The sequence below is a fragment of the Canis lupus genome, chromosome 21 (assembly GCF_003254725.2).
Source record: "Canis lupus dingo isolate Sandy chromosome 21, ASM325472v2, whole genome shotgun sequence".
NCBI lineage: Eukaryota > Metazoa > Chordata > Mammalia > Carnivora > Canidae > Canis > Canis lupus.
Window position 1 is genome coordinate 21,718,816 of NC_064263.1, and position 22,465 is coordinate 21,741,280.

Genomic DNA, 22,465 nt, shown 5'->3' on the forward strand with positions numbered 1-22,465 from the left:
TCACAGAGCAGAAAGATCTCAAGTAACTCTGTGTTATATGGATTTTAAAGATTGCTTTACTGGCTGTTAAGAAGTCTGAAGGCTTTAGCCTTATGATTTTCAGTAGTTGTATTAGTAAACCAAAGCTGCTATAACTGAATACCACAGTTTAGATAGCTTAGACAACAGAGATTTATAATCTCTGTTCTAGATGCAGAAAGTCCAAGACCAATCAATGTGTCAGCAGGTTTGGTTTCTTCTAAGGCCTCTCCCATTGGCTTGCAAATGGCCACTTTCTTGCTGTTTCCTCATATAGCCTTTCCTCTGTGCATACACACATACCAGCGCCTCTCAGTGTGTTTAGATTTTCTTTTCTCCAATTAGATTGTATTAGGTCTCATTTTAAGCACTTTTTTAAAGGCCTTATTTCCATGTCTAGTCAGATGTGAAGTACTGGGGGTTGGCCCTTCAGCATGTGAACTTGGGGGGCCCAAAATTCAGCCCATAATAGTAATAGAGCCAGGAAATGAGAAAACAAACAAACAAACATGGAAATGGTGATGAAAGTATGTATAGGAGAAGTTTTGAAGGAAAATTCAAAGAAGTGTATAAATAACGGATGAAGGAAAAAGTACTTGGTTAACTTGACCACACCTATCCACTATGTTGAAATGATGAGAAAATAAGATGAATAGAAAATGAATTAAGAATTTTTCCTGTTTTTTTTTTTTAAAGATTTTTTAGTTGCCTGTTACAGAAACCAGTTTTGCCTGATCTAAGCAGAAAGAAAATGTATTAAAAGGCTGTTTGAGTGCCCCTAAGAGATATCTAGAAGGTACAGGACCAAGTTTAGAATCAGGGAAGGAACAAGAAAGACTGAAGCTAAAACCACAGCCCAGATCCATTGAGACTCGAGAATAGAGCCTCAGACACTAAGCACAGTGTCACTCACATCTTGCGCCACAACAGCCTCCAGGATGGGCAAGTACTGCTGCAGCTGCTGCTGCCACCATAAGGCATTCATCAACTTTCTAGCTTTAGGATGTATTTTTCAGCACTGTAAAGTAATCAGTCCTTTGTCTTCTGCCTTGTTTAGTTTCTTATGGAAAGTCTTGCAAAAAAAAAAATGCCCATTTTATCTGTTGTTCTACTTGTAACATGTCCTTTTTTTCTCTAGCTGCTTTTTAAGATTGTTCCTTTTGTTACTGGTCTTCAGTAATTTGATTATGGTTTACCTTGGATATGTGTGTGTGTGTGCATGTGTGTATCCTGCTTAGGGTTTGCTGAACTCTTAGATCAGTCAGTATAATTTTCATCAAATTGGATAAATTTTTAGTCTTCATTTTTTCAAATATTTCCTGTTCCTACCCTCTTCTGAGATTCCAATTACATGGATATTAGAAAGTTCAATACTATCCCATAGGTTGCTGAGACTCTGTTCATTGTTATTTTTGGACTATTTAATTTCTGTGCTTCATCTTGAGTAGACTCTATTTCTGTAGTAGTTTTTTATTGCTGTGTAACAAATTATTATAAACTTAGCAGCTTAAAATAATACAGATTTATCATCTCACAATTTCTATGGGCCATAGGTTCAGGCATGGGTTAACCAGGTCTTCTACTTAAGAGTCTCACCAGGCTGGGTCACCTGGGTAGCTCAGTTGGTTGAGTATCCAACTCTTGGTTTCAGTTTGGGTTGTGATCTTGGGATTATAGGTTCAAGCCCCATGTTGGGCTCCATGTTCAGCATGGATTCTGCTTGGGATTTCTCCCTCTCCCTCCCTTGCTCTCTCTTGCATCTGTTCTCTCTCTCTCTCTCTCTCTCTCTCTCATAAAATCTAAAATAAATAAAGTCTCACCAGGCTAAAATCAAGGTATATGCCTAGACTGCAATCCCATCTGAGACTTTTAAATCCTCCTCCAAGATCACTCATTGTTAGAAGAATTTAGTTCCTTAAAGTTGTAGGACTGAAGTTTTTATCTGTTTTCTTGATCACTGTTGCCAGGGTTTTCTCTGAGTTCCTAGAGCCTAACTTTAGGTCCCAGTCATATGGCTCTCTCACAAGGCAGTTTACTTCTTCAAAGCAGGAGAATGTCTTATAGCAGTTAGGTTCAGGAACAAGACACCAAAGGAAGAAAATAACAGAAACCAAGTTGAAGCATGATTGTCATAAATCTAGCCATTTTATTAATCACATCAAATATAAATGGACCAAATATTCAAAAGTAGAGATTGTCAGACTGGATAGAAAATAGAAAAAAGCTGGACCCAATCATATATTGTCTACAGAATAGTTGAATACAAAGTCAACAGAAGATCAAAAGTAAAAGATTGGGAAAATGATATGCCATGCAAACAATAAGCATAATAAATAATACCTGAAAAAAATGACTTCAAAACTTGGAGCATTACTGGAAACAAGGATTTGATAATGATGAAAAGGTCAGTATATCAAGAAGGATTTGATAATGATGAAAAGGTCAGTATATCAAGAATATAATGTATTATATACATTATAATTAGAACTCTATAAACACATGAAACAAAACTGAGAGAAGTCATACTTAGGCATGTTAACTTCCTCTCTTAGTACCTACAAGAACAACAAAACACACAAAAAATCAAATCAGGAATATAGAAGTCTGAACAACACCTTGATCTAAGTGAGATAAAATATACAGAACAACTGAAGAATATATAATATTTTCAAATGCATGTGGCATATTTGCCAAAATAGACTATCTGACAAGCTATAAAACAAGTCTCAATAAATTTCAAAAGACTAAAATCTTAAAGTATGTTCTGTGACCACAACAAAATTAAACTGGGAATTAACATTCATGAAGTATCTAGATAAGTCTCTAAGTGCTGGAAATTAATGTATTTCTAAACATCTCATTGATCATGGGATAAATCACAAGAGAAATTAGAAAATATTTGAAATTAAATGATGATGCATCTACAACAATGAAATTTGTGGGATAAACCTAAAGCAGGACTTGGAAATTTGTAACTTTAAATTTTAGAAGGAAGAAAGTTTAATATTGATGAAGTTTCTACCTCAAGAATCTAGGAAAAAAAGACTACATTTTCCCCCAAGTGAAAGGAAGGAAATAATAACAATAGCAGGAATCAATAAAATAGAAGACACTAAAAAAAAAAAAATAGAGAAAATGAAAAAAGTGAAAAGTTGATTTTTGGAGAAGATTAATAAAATTGATAAACCCTTAGCAAGATGAGAGAGGGAGGAAAGAGGAAGAGAGAGAGAGATTGACTCCAGATATGAATGAAAAACAGATTATCCAGATCCTAAACATAAAAAGGAAAATTAGGAATATTTTTGTGCCATTAAAGTTTAAACTTAAGTGAAATAGATAAATTCCTTGAAGTATGTGGCTTACCAGAACTGAGAGAAGAAGAAATAGAAAATTTTAATAATTCACTATTAGAATCAAATGTGTATCCCAAAAACCTCACCAAAAGTCCAGGCCCAAGGAGTTTCAATGGTTAATCAAATATTTAAGAAATAATGCTGATTTTATACCAACTCAGAAAAAAAGAAGCAGCGTTTTCCAGCAGTTTTTGAGGCTTCCACTACCCTCATATAAAACCTTGTGACAGAGATATTACAATAACTAAATTTATAGATCAATATTATTATGAACTTAGAACTAAAAATCTCTAACAAAATATTAGCAAATTGAATTCATCAGTATATAAAAAAGATAATAAGTCATGAGCAAGTGGGGTTTATCCCAGTAGTGTAAGATGGACATATAAAAAAAAACAATGGACATATCATTTGAAAATTAATATAATTCAGTGAATTAATAAAATAGTATATTTGACAAAAGTCAATACCCATATATGATAAAAATCTCTGGGAAAACTAGTAGAATGAAACTTCCTCAATCTGATGAAAAATATCTACAAAAACCAACAGCCAATATCATTTTTAATGGTGAAACAATGAATGTTTTCCCTCTAAGATCAGAAATAAGGCAAGTATATCTGCTCTCAGCACTTGTATTCAGCATTGTGCTGGAGATCCCAGCCAAGTTAGTAAGATAAATAACAAGCATAAAGGAAGGGGAGAAAACACTCCTCATGTGCAGATATTATTAATTACATTTTAAAAATTCTAGACTTCCCAGGACAGACAGCAGAGTAAGAGGACTCTGATAAGCTCCCCTCATCCCATGGATGCAGATAGTTAACCCTCATGTCAGTGTAAATGACCCAGAAAATGTCCCAGAGACTGGTAGAACTCCATAACTAAATGTAGAGAAGAGGCCACATCAAAGAGAATAGAAGGGCAGATACACAATGCAGAACTGAACCTCACAGGTTTGGCCACTTGAGGGATGGAGCTATGGCTGTGGAGAGGGGAGGGAAAACAGACCGTCACACCTGGAAGCCTGGACAGGGAAGATGAATCCCTGTAACATTTGGCTTTGAGAACCAGAGGGATGAGGGTTGGAGTGCCTGGGTGGTGCGGTTGGTTAAGTGTCTGCCTTTGGCTCAGGTCATGATCCCAGGGTCCTGGGATTGAGCCCTGACACACGCTCTCTGCTCAGCAGGGAACCTGCCCCTCCTTCTCCCTCTCCCTGCTTGTGTTCTCTCTGTGAAAGAAATAAAATCAGAAAAAAAGAAAAGAAAAAAGCCACAGGGGCTAAATTTCATGAGTTCTTACCACCAGTGGGACTTAAACCCTGGAACTTTAAAAATCAGTAGGCTTGGCTTTAGGAGAGTCAGGAGGGCAATAGGAAACTGAGTCCTCACCCTTAAAGAGACAGTGCAACAAATAGCCCACAGAGATACAGCATGGAAGCAGTTTGAAAACCTCCTGGGGCATAGAGGTGGGAGGGTTATTTACTAATCTCAGAGTTCACTGAGAGCTTCTTCAGGACCAAAGAAGCTGGCAGGCACCATTTACCTCCCTTGCCCCACTGCATATAAACACATGGTCCTTTGTGGGAACCAGTGTAGCACTAGCATTCACTACCTAACTTGCTTATACTCCACCCCACACCCTTAAGCCAGGTTTGCCTCAGTACTGGTGCTGCGGGTCCCCTTCCCCAAAAAACCAGCACAAATCTTGCCAATACCACATCTCTTAACTGTAGTTTGCAGGGCCTACATGCAGTGGCAACTGGTCATTTCCCATGGATAATGGGCACACCTTGTTAAAACTGTGTGTCCAGCCCATGTGTCCTTTGCAGTGTTTCCTGTTTCTGTCTGGTTCCTGTTTTTGCAGTGGCTGTGCTTCCTCTATGGAAGAGGACTAGTGCCATCTTGTTAAAAATGTGTGCCCCACCCACTACTTTGAAGAACAAAAGATGTAGTTGACTTTGCTAATGCACAGAAACAGACACAGAGAGTGTCAAAATGACACTGGGGAATATGTCCCAAATGAAAGAACAGGACAGAATCATAGCAAGAGACCTAAGGGAAACAGAGATAAGTAATATGCCTGATAAAAAATTTAAAGTAATGATCATAAATATACTGGACTTGAGAAAAGAGTGGGTGACATCAGTGAAACCCTTAACAAAGATATGAAAGAAAACAATCAGAGATGAACCACAATCACTGAAATTAAAAATATACTAGGTGGGAAAAATACCAAGCTAGAAGCATCAGAAGGATGGATCAGCCACCTGGAGGATAGAGAGTAGTGGAAAGTAATCATGCTGAACAGGTGAGAGAAAAAAAAAATATGCAAAATGAGAATAGACTTAGAGAACTTGGTGACTCCCATCAGGTGTAATAACATTCACATTATAGGGATCTCAGAAGAAAAAGAACAAAGTGGGCAGAAAAGTGTTGGGGAAATAAAAGCTGAAAACTTTCTGAATTTGAGGAAAGAAACAAATTCAGATCCAGGAGGCACAGAGACCTTCCAACAAAAATCAACCCAAGGAAATCCATACCAAGACACATAGTAATTAAAATAGCAAAAAGCAGTGATAACAAATTTTAAATGCAAGAGAAAAGAGAATGTTACAAGGGAAACCCCTCAAGGCTGTTGGTGGATTTTTTGGCAGAAATTCTGCTGGCCAGAAGGGAGTGGCATAATATATTCAAAATGCTGAAAGAGAAAAATCTGCAGTCAAGAATAGTATATCCAATAAGGCTAGCATTCAGAATAGAAGGAGAGAGAAAGAGTTTCCCAGACAGACAAAAGTTAAAGGAGTTAATGACCACTAAACCAACCCTATAAGAAATTTTAAAGAGGACTCTGACTGGAAAGGAAAACCAGTAAAAAAAAAAAAAAAGTATATCTGTAGAAATCGGTCAAGGAACTCACAAGATGAAATGATGTGAAGTGTCATACCATATATCTATAATGCGGGGAGGAGAGGAGTAAAAAATGGGTTCAACCTTAGGTGACCATCAACTTAATATAGATTGCCATATACAAAGGTGTTATCTACAAACCTAATGGGAACAAAAAATCAAAAACAAATGATAGATACGCAAAAAATAAAAAGGAAGCAAAGTACCTCACTAAAGAAAGCCAACTTAAGGTGAGGGAAAAATCCACAAAACCAAACACACAACAAATAACAAAATGGTAATAAATACATACCTATCAGTAATTACATGGAATGTAAATGGACTAAATGCCCCAATTAAAAGACACAGGTTGATAGAGTGGATTAAAAAAACTTTATCTATATGCTGCCTACAAGAGACTCACTTCAGACCTAGACACATACAGATTGAAAGTGAGAAGATAGAGAAACATTTATCATGCAAATGGATGTGAAAAGAAAGCTGAGGTAGCAATACTTAGACGAAATTGACTTTAAAACTGTAACAAAAGATGAAGAAGGGCACTGTATAATCATTAAGGGGACAATACAACAAGAAGACATAACAGTTGTAAATATTTATGCACCCAACATGGGAACATCCAAATACATAAACCAGTTAATAGCAAATATAAAGGAACTAATCTATAGTAATACAGTAATAGTAGGGGACTTTAACACTCCACTTACATCAATGGCCAGGTCATCTAAACAGAAAATCAACAAGGAAACTGGCTTTGAATGTCAGATGCAAAAATCTTCAACAGCAAACTGAATCCAGGAATACATTTTTAAAAAAATCATTCACTATGATCAAGTGGGATTTATTTCTGGTTTGCAAGGGTGGTTCAGAATTTGCACAAATCAATCAGTACATCACATCAATAAGAGGATAGGAACCATGTGATCATTTCAATAGATGCAGAAAAAGCATTTGACAAAGCACAACATTCATACGTGATAAAAAAAAAATACACCTCAATGAAATAGGTTTAGAGGGAGCATACCTCAACATAATAAAATCCATATGTGGAAAACCCACAGTTAACATCATCCTTAATGAGGAAAAACTGAGAGCTTTTCCCCTAAGGTCAGGAATAAAACAAGGTGTCCACTCTCACCACTTTTATTCAACATAATATTGGAAGTCCTAGCCACAAAAATACTCAGCAAAAAAATAAAAGTCATCTAAATCAGTAAGGAAGAATTTTTCAGATGACATTTCTATATATAGAAAAGCTAAAAGATTCTATTAGAATCTCTAGATTCTAATAATTGCTAGAACTGATAAATTCAGTAAAATCATGGGGTACAGAATCAATGCACAGAAATCTGTTGCATTTCTATACACTAATTACGAAGCAGCAGGAAAAGAAATCAAGGAAACAATCCCGTTTATAATTGTACCAAAAATAATAGAATACCTAGGAATAAACCTAACCAAAGAGATGAAAGACGTGTACTCTGAAAACTATATAAAACGCTGATGAAAGAAATCAAAGTTGACAAAAAGAAACGAAAAGACATTTCATGCTCATGGATTGGAAGAAAAAGTATTGTTAAGATGTCTATACTACCCAAAGCAATCTACACACTTAATGCAATTCCTATCAAAATACCAACAGCATTTTTCACAACTAGAACAAACAATTCTAGAATTTGTATGGTACCAAAAAAGACCACAAGTAGCCAAAATAATCTTGAAAAGCAAAACTAGAGGCACCATGAGTCTGGACTTAAAGTTATATTACAAACTTGTAGTAATTAAAACAGTATGGTACTTGCACAAAAATAGGCACATAGATCAATAGAACAACAACAAAAAAAAAAAACTCTGAAATAAACCACAACTATATGGTCAGTTTTTCTTTGACAGTGAAGGAAAGAATATGCAATGAGAAAAAGTCTCCTCAACAAGGGATGCTGGGAAAACTGGACGGCCACATGCAAAAGAATGAAACTGGACCACTTTCTTACACCATACTCAAAAATGAAGCCAAAAGGGATTAAGTACCTAAAATTTTAAATATCATTTACAATACCATAAAAACAAAATAGGAATAAATTTAAGGAAAATGTTGCAAGTTCTCACAAAGAAGATATGGTTGGCCACTGAAAGCTACAAAAATTTACTGAGAGAAGGCACAAATAAATGGACCAATATGCCACATTTATGAATTAGAAAACCTAATAAATACTAGTTGTCATGGAATTGACCTACAAATTCCATTTAAAGAGTGCCGTTGTAATCCTTTTCTTCCTGTGAAGCTGACAGAAATGAAGTTGATGTATGCAGCCATTTCTTCAAGATTGATATTACACTCAGGGCAAAAACAATGGAGTTCTTGGTTTACTTTGGATTCTCATTATCTTGTAGATTTTAGCCCCACAGTTCATGACCACGTGGTAAAACCTTAGATGATTTTAAGCTGTTTTCTTAGTTTTAATTATTACCCAGTTTTTATTTTTATTTATTTATTTTTTATTTATTTATGATAGTCACAGAGAGAGAGAGAGAGGCAGAGACACAGGCAGAGGGAGAAGCAGGCTCCATGCACCGGGAGCCCGACGTGGGATTAGATCCCGGGTCTCCAGGATCGCGCCCTGGGCCAAAGACAGGCGCTAAACCGCTGCGCCACCCAGGGATCCCTATTACCCAGTTTTTAATTTGTCTTTTGTAAGATTCAGTTTCCTAGCTCCATTAGTAAATGTAGTCTCCATCATTTATTTTTCTATCAATTAGATTAAAATTATTTTTTGAGCACTTAGGACACTTCTGAGCACTGTGTATATAGTGTCAAGCAAGATAAAGTCTCTGCCCTTAAAAAGTTCCCATTCTAATTAAGGATGTATTCATTTGTCTGTTCAAATTGATGTGGAAGCAATGGTTGTGAAATGCCTGAATTTTAAGTAGATGTCACTTCCTGCCTTCTGAGGGCTTCCATGTTGGCCTAAAATCTCACACACTAGACTCTTAAACTCCAGCACCATGCTGAATTGGAAGACCATAATAAAAGCTGCACAAAATTTGGGGTAGGGAAAACTAAGGGGGGAAAGAATGTGAGATGGTACGAGAGGGACTAATGTTTTAAAGATAAAATTTCACCACATGACTGGCAAAGATTGGAGAAGTGACATTTGAGGAATCTGTGTTTTTGTTGTTTTATCCCACAGATCCTAAAAGTATAAGCCTCCAAAAGAGAGAACAGGGAAGTCAAGGATCTTCAAATGTATCCACAAAGGCTCCCTTCCGAGTTATGGAAAGTCCTTGGACTCTAGCAGCCCTCTACCCAACTTTAACCAAGAACACAAAGAAACACCCAGGCACTCGTCATTTTTTAGTAGTCCCCAAGAAGAAAGCCAGTGAACCAGAGCAAGCCAAGAAAACCATAAAACCACTGATGCCTCAGAAGGATGCTGTTAGACAGCTGGCATCCACCGAGAAGTCATTTGAACCCACATGGGATGCTACCAGAAAGGCTACCTTCCAAACTGCATTACCTTCCCCGAAGATGAATAAACCAACAATTTCTTCCTTAGAGATCCTTGAATCTGAAACAGAACCTGAAAATACCTCCAGTAGTGAGCCCTCCCAAGAATCCTCTCTTATGTTTTCTACCACATCCAGCATATTCTCCTCTGGGCTGCTTTCAAGAAGAATTAGCTACATCTTGCCTTCTTCTTCCTTTTTGTTTCTGTGCGTAAGAGTGGTGATGGTGGATAGTGGTCAAGAAAGGAGTGCAGAGGGCCATTGAGGCTCTCAGGAGGATCACTCTGGTCTAGCATTTTCCATAAAGAATGCATCTCAAAGGTATGGGCAAGGGAGTTGTGGTCTTGGAGCTGGAGCTGGTTGTTCTCTGATGTTACAGGGTTTCTCATCTTAACCCTTCATAACACTCCCTGCTAAAGGAATGGCTTTGTGCGTATCAGCATGGGAATAAAGACAACCTCTCAGGAACCCAGAAGAGAAATGGTGTATTCTTTGAACCCTTCTGTGATCACTCAGGTTGACAGAAACTAGGGGATGAGTTCAAAAGTGATGCCATCCTAAGTCAGAGAATGAGAAACGGCATAGACATGGGCATGAGTTGGAGGAAAGATCATCTTACATGCACATTCTGTGATCTAGCGTGTAGTGAGATGCTTCCTAATAGCTTGTTGATGGCTGATTCTCCAATGGGATGATGGGCATAATCCCATGCCCACCCAATGGCCCTAGACCTTGAGCAAAAATCAGAGCCACAGCAAGTGTCTGGAGACTTACCGATTTGGAGGATTCCAAAGAAGGCAAGCATGGATCTACCAAGTGAAAGAAGCAATGCAATGAGATAAAAGTGGAATATTTTTAGATACTTTATTAATCAAACCAAGCATATCCTCTAGAGCTTTATCCTCTTGACACTAAGGTTAGGGTATTGCCACTTCTCTCAGATAAAAGTTAATCTAGTGGATGAATCAAGTTAAACAGAACTATAATAAAAAATCTAAATGTAATTATTTATAAATATTTAAGTAATTCTTCAAGGTGACAGTGGAAGAACTATCACCAGGCATGCTCTAGACAGCATTAGTCCAACAAAACTTTAATATCAATCTTAAATTCTATATTTGTCCTTTTAAAAAAATTGTAGTAAAGGGGTACCTGGGTGGCTCAGTCAGTTAAGCATCTGATTCTTGATTTCAGCTCAGGTCATGATCTCAGGGTTGCAGGATTGAGCCCCACATCCAGCTCTATGCTCAGCAAGGAGTCTACTTGGAATTCTCTCTCTTCTCTCCCTTTCCCTCTGTTCCTCCTCTCTCTCTTTCTCTCTCTCAAATAAGCCTCTTTAAAAAAGTAAAAATAAAAAGCTTCTGCAAAGCAAAGGAAACAACAGAGGGAAAGGGCAACCTACAGAAGGGAAAAATGGTTGCAACCCTATTTCTTATAAAAGGTTAAATCCAAAATATATAAGGACCTCCTACAATTCAACAGCAAATACACACACACACACACACACACACACACACACACACGTACAAACATACATACTTGGGTAAAAAGTGGGAACAAGACCTGAGTAGACATTACTCAAAAGAAGATATGCAAATGGCCAATAAGCACATGAAAACATCATTAATTATCAGGAAAATTAAAATCAAAACCACAAAGAGAAATCACCTCACACCTGTTAGAATGGTTATTATCAAAAAGACAAAAGATAACGTATGTTAGTGAGGATGGCAAGAAAAGGGAACTCTTACACACTGCTGATGAGAATGTAAATTGTTAGAGCCACTATGGAAAACTGTAGAGAGGTGCTTCAAAAAATAAGAAAATAGAACTACCATATGATCCAGCAATTCCGCTATTGTTGGGAACACATCCAAAGGAAATGAAACCAGTACCATTAAGAGATATCTGTACTCCCATGTTTATTGCAGCACAGCACTATTCACAATAGCCAAGATACGGGAACAACCTAAATGTTTGTTGATGGAGGAATGGATAAAGGAAATGTAATAATGGATTTTTTTTCTTTTTAAGATTTTATTTATTTATTCATGAGAGAGAGAGAGAGGCAGAGACACAGGCAGAGGGAGAAGCAGGCTTCATGCAGGGAGCCCGAAATGAAACTCGATCCTGGGTCTCCAGGATCAGACCCTGGCTGAAGGTGGTGCTAAACTGCTGAGCCACCCTGACTGCCCAGTGGAATTTCTCTTTTGGTTTCCATGTGCATGGAATATCTTTTTCAATCCTTTCACTTTCAGTCTGTGTATCCTTAAAGTTGAAGTGAGTCTCTTATAGGTAGCATATAGTTGGGTCTTGTTTTTCATACATTCAGCTATTCTCCTTTGGTTGGAGAACTTAGTCCATTTGCATTTAAAGTAATTATTTATAGGTATGCGCTTATTGCCATTTTGTTAATTGTTTTATAGCTGTTTTGTAATTCTTCTGTTCCTTTCTTTTTCTCTTGCTCCTTCCCTTTGTGATTTGAAAATTTTCTGTAGTGGCATACTTGGGCTCTTTTCTCTTTATTTTTGTGTATATTCCATAAGACTTTGCTTTGTGTTTACCATGAAGTTTATGTATAACACAATAATCTACTTTAATTTGATAACAACTTGAGGGTTTTTTTTTTTATTTATTCATGAGAGACACAGAGAGAGAGAGGCAAAGACACAGGCAGAGGGAGAAGCAGGCCCCATGCAGGGAGCCCCACATAGACTTGATCCCGGGACTCCAGGACCACGCCCCGGGGCCGAAGGCAGGCACCAAACCGCTGAGCCATCCAGAGATCCCCCAACAACTTGCGTTTGAACACATACTAAAGCTATACATTTTTACTTTACACCCCCACATTTTTTGAGGTCACAATTTAAATCTCTTTATCTTGTATATCCATTAGCAAATTATTATATAGTTATTTTTATTGTGATTTTTAGCCTTTATACTGGATCACACCAGCATTACATTAGATTATTCTGAATTTAATTGTATATTTACTTTTATCAATGAGATTGGTACTTTCATGTATTTTCCTGTTACTAAGTAACACTCTTTCATATCAGCTTAAAGAAGTCCCTTTAACATTTAAGGCTGGTCTAGTGGTGCTAAACTCCTTCAGTTGTTGCTCATCTGGAAAACTCTTTAACTCTCTCAGCTCCAAAGGCTAACTTTGCTGGATAGAATATTCTTGATAATGCTTTTTTTTTTTTTTTTTTTTTTTTTTTAGTACTTTGAATACATGGTGCCACTTTCTCCTGGCCTGCAAAGTTTCTGCTGAAAAATCTGCTTATAATCTTATGGGGTTCCCTTGTATGTAACAAATTGTTTTCCTCTTGCTACTTTTAAGATTTTCTGGACCTGGATATCAGCTTCATTCCCCAGGTTAGGAAAGTTTTCAACCATTATTTTTCCAAATAACTTTTCTACCCCTTTCCCTCTCTTTTCTTTTTTCTGGAACCCCTATAAAGTGCATATTAGGCCACTTGATATGGCCCAATAAGCTCCTTAAGCAATCTTCACTATTTTTTATCCTTTTTACTCTTCTGATTGGATGAATTCCACTGCTGCCTTCAAGTTTGCTTGTCCTGTTTTAGCTTTATCTAGTATGCTGTTGAACCCCTCTGTTGAATTTTTCCAGTTCATTTATTGTATTATTCAGGTCTGTAATTTTTGCTTGGTATTTTCTTGTATTTTCTGTTTCTTTGTTGAAATTCTTAAATTTGTTTATTCATTGTTTCCTGACCTTGGTGAACATACTTATTGCCATAATTTTCAACTCTTTGGTAGGTAAATCACTTATCTCTTTTTCATTAGGGTCTTTTTCTGAGGTTTTATCTTGTTCTGGCATTTGGAACACATTCCTCTATTTCTTCATTTTCCTTGACTGTGTTGATTTCCATGCCTTAGGTAAAGCAGCCATCTCTCTGAGTCTTGGAAGAGTGGTCTGGTGTAAGAGATGAACCTTATTATTCAACCCTGCTCCAGCTCTTGTTGTCTCTCAAAACTTTATGATTGTCTGCACATGCTTGTTTGTTCTTAGTAGCTCCAGTAGGTGAGAGTTTGCCAAGACCTTTTGTGTCCAAAACAGGGAAGGATCTCAGCACCTAGATGCAGGTTTTTTAAAGTCAGATCCTCAGCAGCTTTTTTTTTTTAAGATTTTATTTATTTATTCATGAGACACAGAGGCAGAGATACAGGCAGAGGGAGAAGCAGGCTCCAAGCATGGAGCCTGATGTGGGACTTGATCTCTGGATCACTCCCTGAGCCAAAGGCAGGTGCTCAACCACTGAGCCACACAGGCATCCCATTAGCAGCTTTTAAAGTATGCAAATAGGCCTCTTTCAAGGGAAGTCTGGGAAATGGGAGTTTCTGTCTGCTCTCTCTGCACTGAGCCCTGAGAGTTTAGCCAATTCTAAACTTTTCTTTGCTACCATTTTGTTGAACCTGTGAATACTAACTTGCTAGTTACCAGAGCCAGGCTATTAAAGAAGATGTCTTCTAGGTGGCAGTCACAAAAACCAGGTTATCAGATGTGTGTACAGACCCCTTTCTTGGTAGAAGGAGAGCATGAAGATGGTGCCCACTGGCCTTCCTGGTCTCTGGAGAGGATTACAGTTGACCTCTAGATGTAGGTTAAATTAAAAGCCTGCCTCTTGGACTACAACTTTTAAAATAAGCAAATAGGCCTCTTTCACAGAAAGACTAGGTGTTTCTGGCTGCTGACTCTGTGCTGGGTTTTTGGGGGGATAGCCAGTTAAGAATTGTCTCTCTGTTATAGTCCTGTGAGACTCATGAATTTAGGCCCCATTGACCACCAGAGCCAGGTGATCAAGGGGCATGTTCTGGGTAGCAAGTACAAAAATCAGGGCAGCAGGCATGTGCTCAGCCTCCCTTCTGGAAAATACTGTTGACCTGGAGCAAGGCAGAAAGAGAACATATAAACATGGCCCTCACCAGCTACTGTAGTCTCTGGAGAGTATTGGAGTTGGCCCCTAGATAAATGTTAAATTTGAAGCCTGTCCCCCCTTTCATGGAAAGATAGAGTGTTTTATTCTTCTGCCTCTGCACTGGGTCCTGGGTGTTCACCATGGTGAATCCACATGAGTCCTTTAAGAATGGTTTCTGGGTTTGTTACAGCCTTACAGATTTGGTAGCTACAAGCCCCATTGACATTCAAAGCAAGATGTTTTGGGAGCTTATCTTTCATACAGAAGTCTTAAAAGTTGGGGGACCAGATGCAGTGTCCAAACTCTGCTTCTCAGAGAGAAGCCAAAGGGAGTTTCCTTCTGGTTGTGCATTACCATGCTGGGGATGAGGTTTATGGCAAGACTGTGTCTCAGCCTTTCCTCCTTGTTTCACTGTAGGTTTTTTCTTGTTAATTCAGTGGGTAGAAGTAGCTTGGCTGGCTTCTAGCTTTTAAAAAGAAGGACATTCTGCCATTTAGAACACCATGAATGAAATTAGAGGACATTATGCTGAGTTAAATAAGGCAGACATAGAAAGACAAATAGTCCGTGATCTCACTTACATGTGGGATCTAAAATAGTCAAACTCCAATAAGCTGAGAATAGAATGGTGGTTGCTAAGGTGAGAAAGAAATGGAGAGATGTTGATCAAATATATAGTAATGTAACTATATTTACCAATACTGTTATATACTTGAAATTTGCTAACAGGACAAATCTTACATGTTCTTAACACAAAAAGAAACAAAAAATAAAATGAGATTAGTTAGTGGTGATAATTTCACAATATAGAGGTATATCAAAATATCAAGTGATATACCTTAAATATATACAATTTTTATTTGCTGATTATACCCTAAGAAAGCTGAAAGTAAACCCTTGAAACTCTGTACCCATTAAGCATAACTCCTCATTTCTCCCCCAAGTCCCTGGCAACTACCATTCTATTTTTTGTTTCTGTGATTTTGATTACTCTAAGTACTTGATACAAATGGAATCATACAGTATTTGTCCTATTATGGTTGGCTTATTTTGCTTAGCATAATGACTTCAAGGTTCATCCATTCTAGGCTCATCCATATTGTAAAATGTATCAGAATTTCCTTCCTTTTTAAAACTGAATAATGCTCCATTATGTGTGTAGACTATGTTTTGTTTACCTATCAATTCATGGACATCTGGGTTGTTTCCACCTTTTGGCTATAAACATGGACACACAAACATCTATTAATGTCCCTGTTTTTAATTTTTTAAAGTATATATCTAGAAGTATAACTGTGGAATAGTACAGAAATTCTATTTTTTTAAATATTTAGTTTATTTATTTGACAGCCTACCAGCAGGGAGAGTGGGAGAGGGAAAAGTAGGCTCCCCACTGAGCGGAGAGCCCTATGCAAGACTTGATCCCAGGACCCTGGGATCATGACCTGAGCCAAAGGCAGACACTTAACCGACTGAGCCACCTAGCGCCCCTTTATTTTTAATTTTTTGAGGAACTGCCATACCACTTTTCACAGTGGCTGCACCATTTTTCATTCCCACAGCCCTGTACAAGGGTTCTAATTTCTCCACGTTCTCCCCAACTTCTATTGTTTTCTTTTTAATAATAGCCATCCTAGTAGGTGTGAGGTGGTATCTTATTGTGGTTTAGGTTTGTATTTCCCTAACAAATAGTGATGATGACTATCTTTTCATGAGCTTGTTTTTTTGAGAGAGAGAGCACATGCACACATGGGGGATGGGCAAAGAAAAGGAGAGAGAATCTCAAGCAGTCTCCACAACTAGCATGAGGTTCAGTCACACAACCCTGAGGTCATGACCTGAGCCAAAATCAAGAGTCAGATGCTCAACCAACTAAGCCATCCAGCTGCCCCTCTTTTAATGTTCTTATTGGCAATTGGTATATATCTTCTCTGGGAAAATATCTGTTTATGTCCTTGGGCTATTTTTTTTTTTAATTTTTTTTATTTATTTATTTATGATAGTCACACAGAGAGAGGGAGAGGCAGAGACACAGGCAGAGGGAGAAGCAGGCTCCATGCACCGGGAGCCCGACGTGGGATTCGATCCCGGGTCTCCAGGATCACACCCTGGGTCAAAGGCAGGTGCCAAACCACTGCGCCACCCAGGGATCCCTCCTTGGGCTATTTTTAAATCTGGTTGTTCATTTTGTTGTTCAGTTTTAGTAGTCCACAAGACTCTGAGGGAATCTTATAATGGAAGGAACATGTATTTTTGGTCTTAAGTTGGAATCTGACTTTCGCATTTACTGTTTCTGCGTCTTATGCATCTCCTCAATTTCATTGAGCCTCACTTGCCACCTCTGTCAAATGAGCATAATATATATAAAGAGAGAGAGAATATATAATATGTATTAATATATATAATATATATTAATATATATAAATATGTTCTCGATATTAATCTCTTATCAGATAAATGATTTAAAAATACTTTCTCCTATTCTGTGGTTTGCCTTTTTTGTTCTTGATTCGTGTCATTTGATGCACAAAAGATTTTAATTTTCATAAAGTCCAATATGTCCATTTTGTCTTTTGTTGACTCTTTCGTGTTATATCCAAGAAAACATTGCCAAACCCATTGTCATGAAGATTTCCCCCATGTTTCCTTCAAAGAGTTTTATAGTTTTATTTTATACCTTTAGGTCTTTGACCCTGTTTCTAGTTCATTTTCATATATGGTGCAAGTTAAGTGTCCAACTTCATTCTTTTGTGTATGGATATCTAGTTTTCCTAACATCATTTTTTGAAAAGATTGTCCTTTTCCCATTGAATGGTCTTGAAATGATTCCTGAAATCAATTAGCCATATATAAAGTCATTTATTACTGTGTTCTCTAGCCTATTCCATTGGTCTATAGGTTTGTCTTTATGCTTATACCCCACTATTTTGGTTACTGTAGCTTTTTTTGAAATCAGGAGGCATGTGAGTCTTCCAACTTTATTATTCTTTTTCAAGATTGTTCTGGATTTCTAGGGCCCCTTGAGATTCATATGAATTTTAAGATGTAAACAATGCCACTGGGATCTTTTGGTTTTGTTGATTGTTTCTTTGCTGTACAGAAGCTTTTTATCTTGATGAGGTCCCAATAGTTCATTTTTGCTTTTGTTTCCCTTGCCTCCGGAGACATGTCTAACAAGAAGTTGCTGTGGCCAAGGTTAGAGAGGTTGCTGCCTGTCTTCTCTAGGATTTTGATGGAATCCTTTCTCACATTTAGTTCTTTCGTCTATTTTGAGTCTATTTTTGTCTATGGTGTAAGAAAGTGGTCCGGTTTCATTCTTCTGCATGCTGCTGTCCAGTTTTCCCAACACCATTTATTCAAGAGACTGCCTTCTTTCCACTGGATATTCTTTCCTCCTTTGTGAAAGATTAGTTGACCATAGAATTGAGGGTCCATTTCTGGGTTCTCTATTCTTTTCCACTGTCCTCGGTGTCTATTTTTATGCCAGTACCATACTGTCTTGATGACTACAGCTTTATAATAGAGTTTGAAGTCCGGAATTTTGATGGCTCTGCTTTGGTTTTCTTATTCAGGATTGCTTTGGCTATTTAGGGTCTTCTATGGTTCCATGCCAATTTTAGAATATTTTGTTCCAGCTCTGTGAATAATGCTGGTGTTATTTTGATAGGGATTGCATTGAACATGTAAATTGCTTTGGGTAGTATAGACATTTTAACAAATGAAGTTTGACTTCTTTTCTGATTCAGATGCCTTTTATTTCTTTTTGTTGTCTGATTTCTGAGGCTAGGACTTCCAGTACTATGTTGAACAACAGTGATGAGAGTGGACATTCCTGTTGTGTTCCTGACCTTAGGGGAAATGCTCTCAGTTTTTCCTCATTGAGGATGATTAACTGTGGGTCTTTCATATATGACCTTTATGATATTGTGATATGTTCATTCTATACCTACTTCCTTGAGGGTTTTTATCAAGAAACAATGCTGTATTTTGTGAAATGCTTTTTCTGCATCTATTGAAGGGATCATATGATTCTTACCCTTTTTTTATTAATGTGGCATAACATGTTGTTGATTTGCTAATGTTGAACTCCCTCCTGCCCTACCCTGCCACAGCCCAGGAATAAATTCCACTTGGTCATGGTAAATAATCCTTTTAATACACTGTTCAATCTGATTTGCTAGTATCTTGGTGAGGATTTGGCATCTATGTTCATCAGTGATATTGGCCTGTAATTCTTTTTAGTGGGGTCTTTGTCTGGTTTGGGGATCAAGATAATGCTGGCCTCATAGAAATAGTTTGGGAGTTTTCCTTCCATTTCTATTTTTGGAAGAGTTTCAGAAGAATAGATATTAATTCTTTAAATGTTTGGTAGAATTCCCCTGGGAAGCCATCCATCCCTGGACTGTTGTTTGTTGGGAGATTGTTTATTCTTATTAAATTTCTTTGCTGGTTATGGGTCTGTTCAGATTTTCTTCTACTTTCTGTTTCAGTTTTGGCAACTTATATGTTTCTAGGAATTTATCCATTTCTTCCAGATTGCCTAATTTGTTGGCATATAATTGGTCATAATATCCTCTTAAAATTGTATTTCTGTGGTGTTGGTTGTGATCTCTCCTCTTTTATTCATGATTTTATTTGTGTCCTTTCTCTTTTCTTTTTGACAAGTCTGGCTAGAGTGTTTCCAATTTGTTTATTCTTTCAAAGAATCAGCTACTAGTTTTGTTGATCTGTTCTACCAGGGTTTTTCTTTTTAATTATATGTCATTGATTTCTGCTCTAATTTTTATTATTTCCCTTCTCCTCCTGGATTTAGGCTTTATTTGCTGTTCTTTTTCCACTTCTTTTAGGCGTAAGATTAGGTTGCGTATTTGGGACTTTTCTTGTTTCTTGAGGAAGGCCTGTTGCTATGTACTTTCCTCTTAGGACTGCTTTTGCTGCATCCCAAAGATTTTGGACTGTTGTGTTTACATTTTTTTTTTTGTCTCCATGTATTTTTTTAAATTTCCTCTTTGATTTCTTCACTGATCCATTCGTTGTTTAGTAGCATGTTGCTTAGCCTTTATATGTTTGTGCTTTTCTGTTTTTTTGATTCTTGTTTTTTTTTTGAAGATTTTATTTGTTTATTAATGAGAGACAGAGAGATAGAGAGAGAGGCAGAGACACAGGCAGAGGGAGAAGCAGGCTCCATGCAGGAAGCCTGATGTGGGACTCGATCCCTGGACTGCAGGATCATGCCCTGGGCGGAAGGCAGGCGCTAAACCACTGAGCCACCTGGGCTGCCCCTGTTTTTTTGATTCTTGTAATTGATTTTTAATTCCATGCTGTTGTGGTCAGAAAATATGGATGACTTGATTAGTCTTCCTAAATTTATTAAGACTTATTTTGTGGCCTAACACATCTGTCTGGAGAATGTTCCATGTGCACTTGAAAAGAATGTATATTCTGCTTTGGATGGAATGTTCTGTATCTGTCTCTTAAGTCCATCTGATCTAATGTGTTGTTCAAAGCCAGTTTCCTTGTTGGGTTTCTGTCTGGAAGATCTATCCATTGATGTAAGTAGGGTGTTAAAGTTCCCTTCTATTATTATTCCCTGTTAATTTCTCCCCTTATGAATGTTAATATCTATGTATGTAGGTGCTCCCATGTTGGATGCATTGATATTTACAATTGTTATATCCTGTTTCTGGATTGATCCCTTTATCATTATGTAATGCCCTTCTTTGTGTCTGTTACAGTCTTTGTTTTAAAGGCTGTTTTGTCTAATAAAAGGATTAGTACTCTGGCTTTTTTCCCCCCTTGTATTTGCATGGAATATGTCTTTCCATCCCTTCACTTTTAATCTGTGTGTGTCTTTAGGTCTTTAGTGAGTCTCTTGTAGGCAGCATATGGAAGTTTACAGCTGTTTCTTCAACTAACTTTTCTGCCTTTCTCTCTCTCTTCTTCTGGAATGCCTATAATGCAAACATTTGTTCATTTGATGTTGCCCAAGAGACCTCTTATCCTATGCTCATTTTTAAAAATTATTTTTTCCAGAGTGCTCTGGAATTATTAATACTTAATATTAAACTATTATAATATTTAATATTCAATACCTTTGGCTGGCTTAGTTGGTAGAGTGTGTGACTCTTGATCTCAGGGATGAGATCAATCCCTACATTGAGTACAGAAATTACTTTTTTAAAAAAATCTTGGAATTTTTTTCTTTTTGCTATTCAGCTCAGGTGTTCTCCTTTACCCTGTCTTCCAGATCTCTGTTCTTCTGCATCCTCTAATCTGTTCCTTCCTTCTAGTGTATTTTTCATTTCATTTATTGTGTTCTTAAATTCTGGCCATTTTTCATGTTTTCTCTTTGTTGAAATCCTAAGTTCATCTACTATTTTCTCCAGTCTGTTGAACATTTTTATGACCATCACTCTGAACTCTTTATTAGATAAATTGGTTATCTACATTTCATTTAGTTCTTTTTCTGAGGTTTTGTCTTATTTTTCATTTGCAGCATATTCCTTTGTCTCTTTATTTGGCTTGACTTTCTGTGTCTGTTTCTATGAACTAGGCAGAACAGCTACTTCTCATAAACTAAGAGAAGTGGTCTTGCCTATGGTCATCCCTTGTGTATACTGTATGTGTCTGGTGACTTTGGCTGGCTAAAGCTGTGGCTGGTTATAGGTTGGGGTTCCTAGGGCACTCTGGATGGCCAAAGCTAAAATGGGTAGAGGTGGAGGTAGTCTTGGGATTCTTCATGTAGTCAGTGCCCTGGTAGTACTACTGAAGCTGAAGTGGGTGCAAGCCAGGGTGTTCCAGGGTACTTAACGCAGGGGGCACCCTGGTAGGACAGCTAGAACTGAGGTGTGCATCTGTGCTGTACCTTAGCAAGTTGTCTGGAGCCAAAGTGGTTTGGACCTAGAATGTTCCATGGTGTTTTACATCTACGTTACCTTGGCAAGATGACTGTAGTTGTAACAAGCACTGACCAGGATCGTACCAGTATGTGCTACACTGCGGCTGCCTTAGAGAGATGGCTTAGGCTGGTGTGGGCTAGGAGCCTGGAGCTCACTGAGGCAGTAAGCCAGCTGGGATGCCCAGACCTTGTTTCCATCCACACTATCAGGGCACTTGCCAGCTCCTATTACCAGAGAGGGTTCCAGCCAGCTCTCCTGCTATTTGGCAGGTTTCTGGGGCTGCTTCCTTTATATCCTAGTTGCCCTTTTAAACCAAAGCTTTTTTTTTTTTCTGTGCTTTAGAACAGACAAATCTGTTCACCACCCCTCAGTACTATCCACCCCATTCCCTACTGCAGTTTGCGGAGTTGGTGGTGGAGGTTCCCTTCCTTCTCGTGTCTTTTTTTTTTTTTTTTTTTTAAGATTTAATTATTTATTCATGAGAAACAGAGAGAGGCAGAGGCACAGGTAGAGGGAGAAGCAGGCTCCATGCAGGGAGCCCGATGCAGGACTCGATCCTGGGTCTCCAGGATCACGCCCTGGGCTGAAGGTGGCACTAAACCACTGAGCCACTCAGGCTGCCCTTCTTGTGTCTTTCTTGCCATTCTCTGTGTGATTTTTTTCTTCTTTAAATTCAGTTAATTAGCATATAAAGTATTATTGTCTTTAAAGGTAGAGGTCAGTGATTCATCAGTCTTATATAACACCCAGTGCTCGTTACATCCTTAATGTTCATCAAGTTACCCCATACCCCTTCACCCCACTCTCCTCCAGTGAGCCTCAGTTTGTTTCCTATG

The 22,465-nt window shown here is 37.8% G+C and overlaps 1 protein-coding gene across 24 annotated transcripts in view; it reads left to right on the forward strand.

Moving 5' to 3' along the window:
• The window catches only part of GDPD4 (glycerophosphodiester phosphodiesterase domain containing 4), a 120,020-nt gene that overhangs the window by 89,225 nt on the left and 8,330 nt on the right, over positions 1-22,465 (forward strand). For 17 of the 24 annotated variants that reach the window (XR_003125066.3, XR_007404489.1, XR_007404481.1 and 14 more), the window contains one exon: positions 9,472-10,108. The exons of 3 other annotated variants lie outside the window; for them this stretch is intronic. Coding sequence is in view for 4 of the 21 variants with exons in the window: in XM_049098733.1 (XP_048954690.1) it covers positions 16,734-16,849 (116 nt within the window). In the remaining 17 variants the exon portion in view is untranslated. Of the gene's footprint in view, positions 1-9,471; positions 10,109-16,733; positions 16,850-22,465 lie in introns of those variants that run through there. 4 more of the 24 variants (XM_049098733.1, XM_049098734.1, XM_025419575.3 and 1 more) reach the window with 2 other exon arrangements.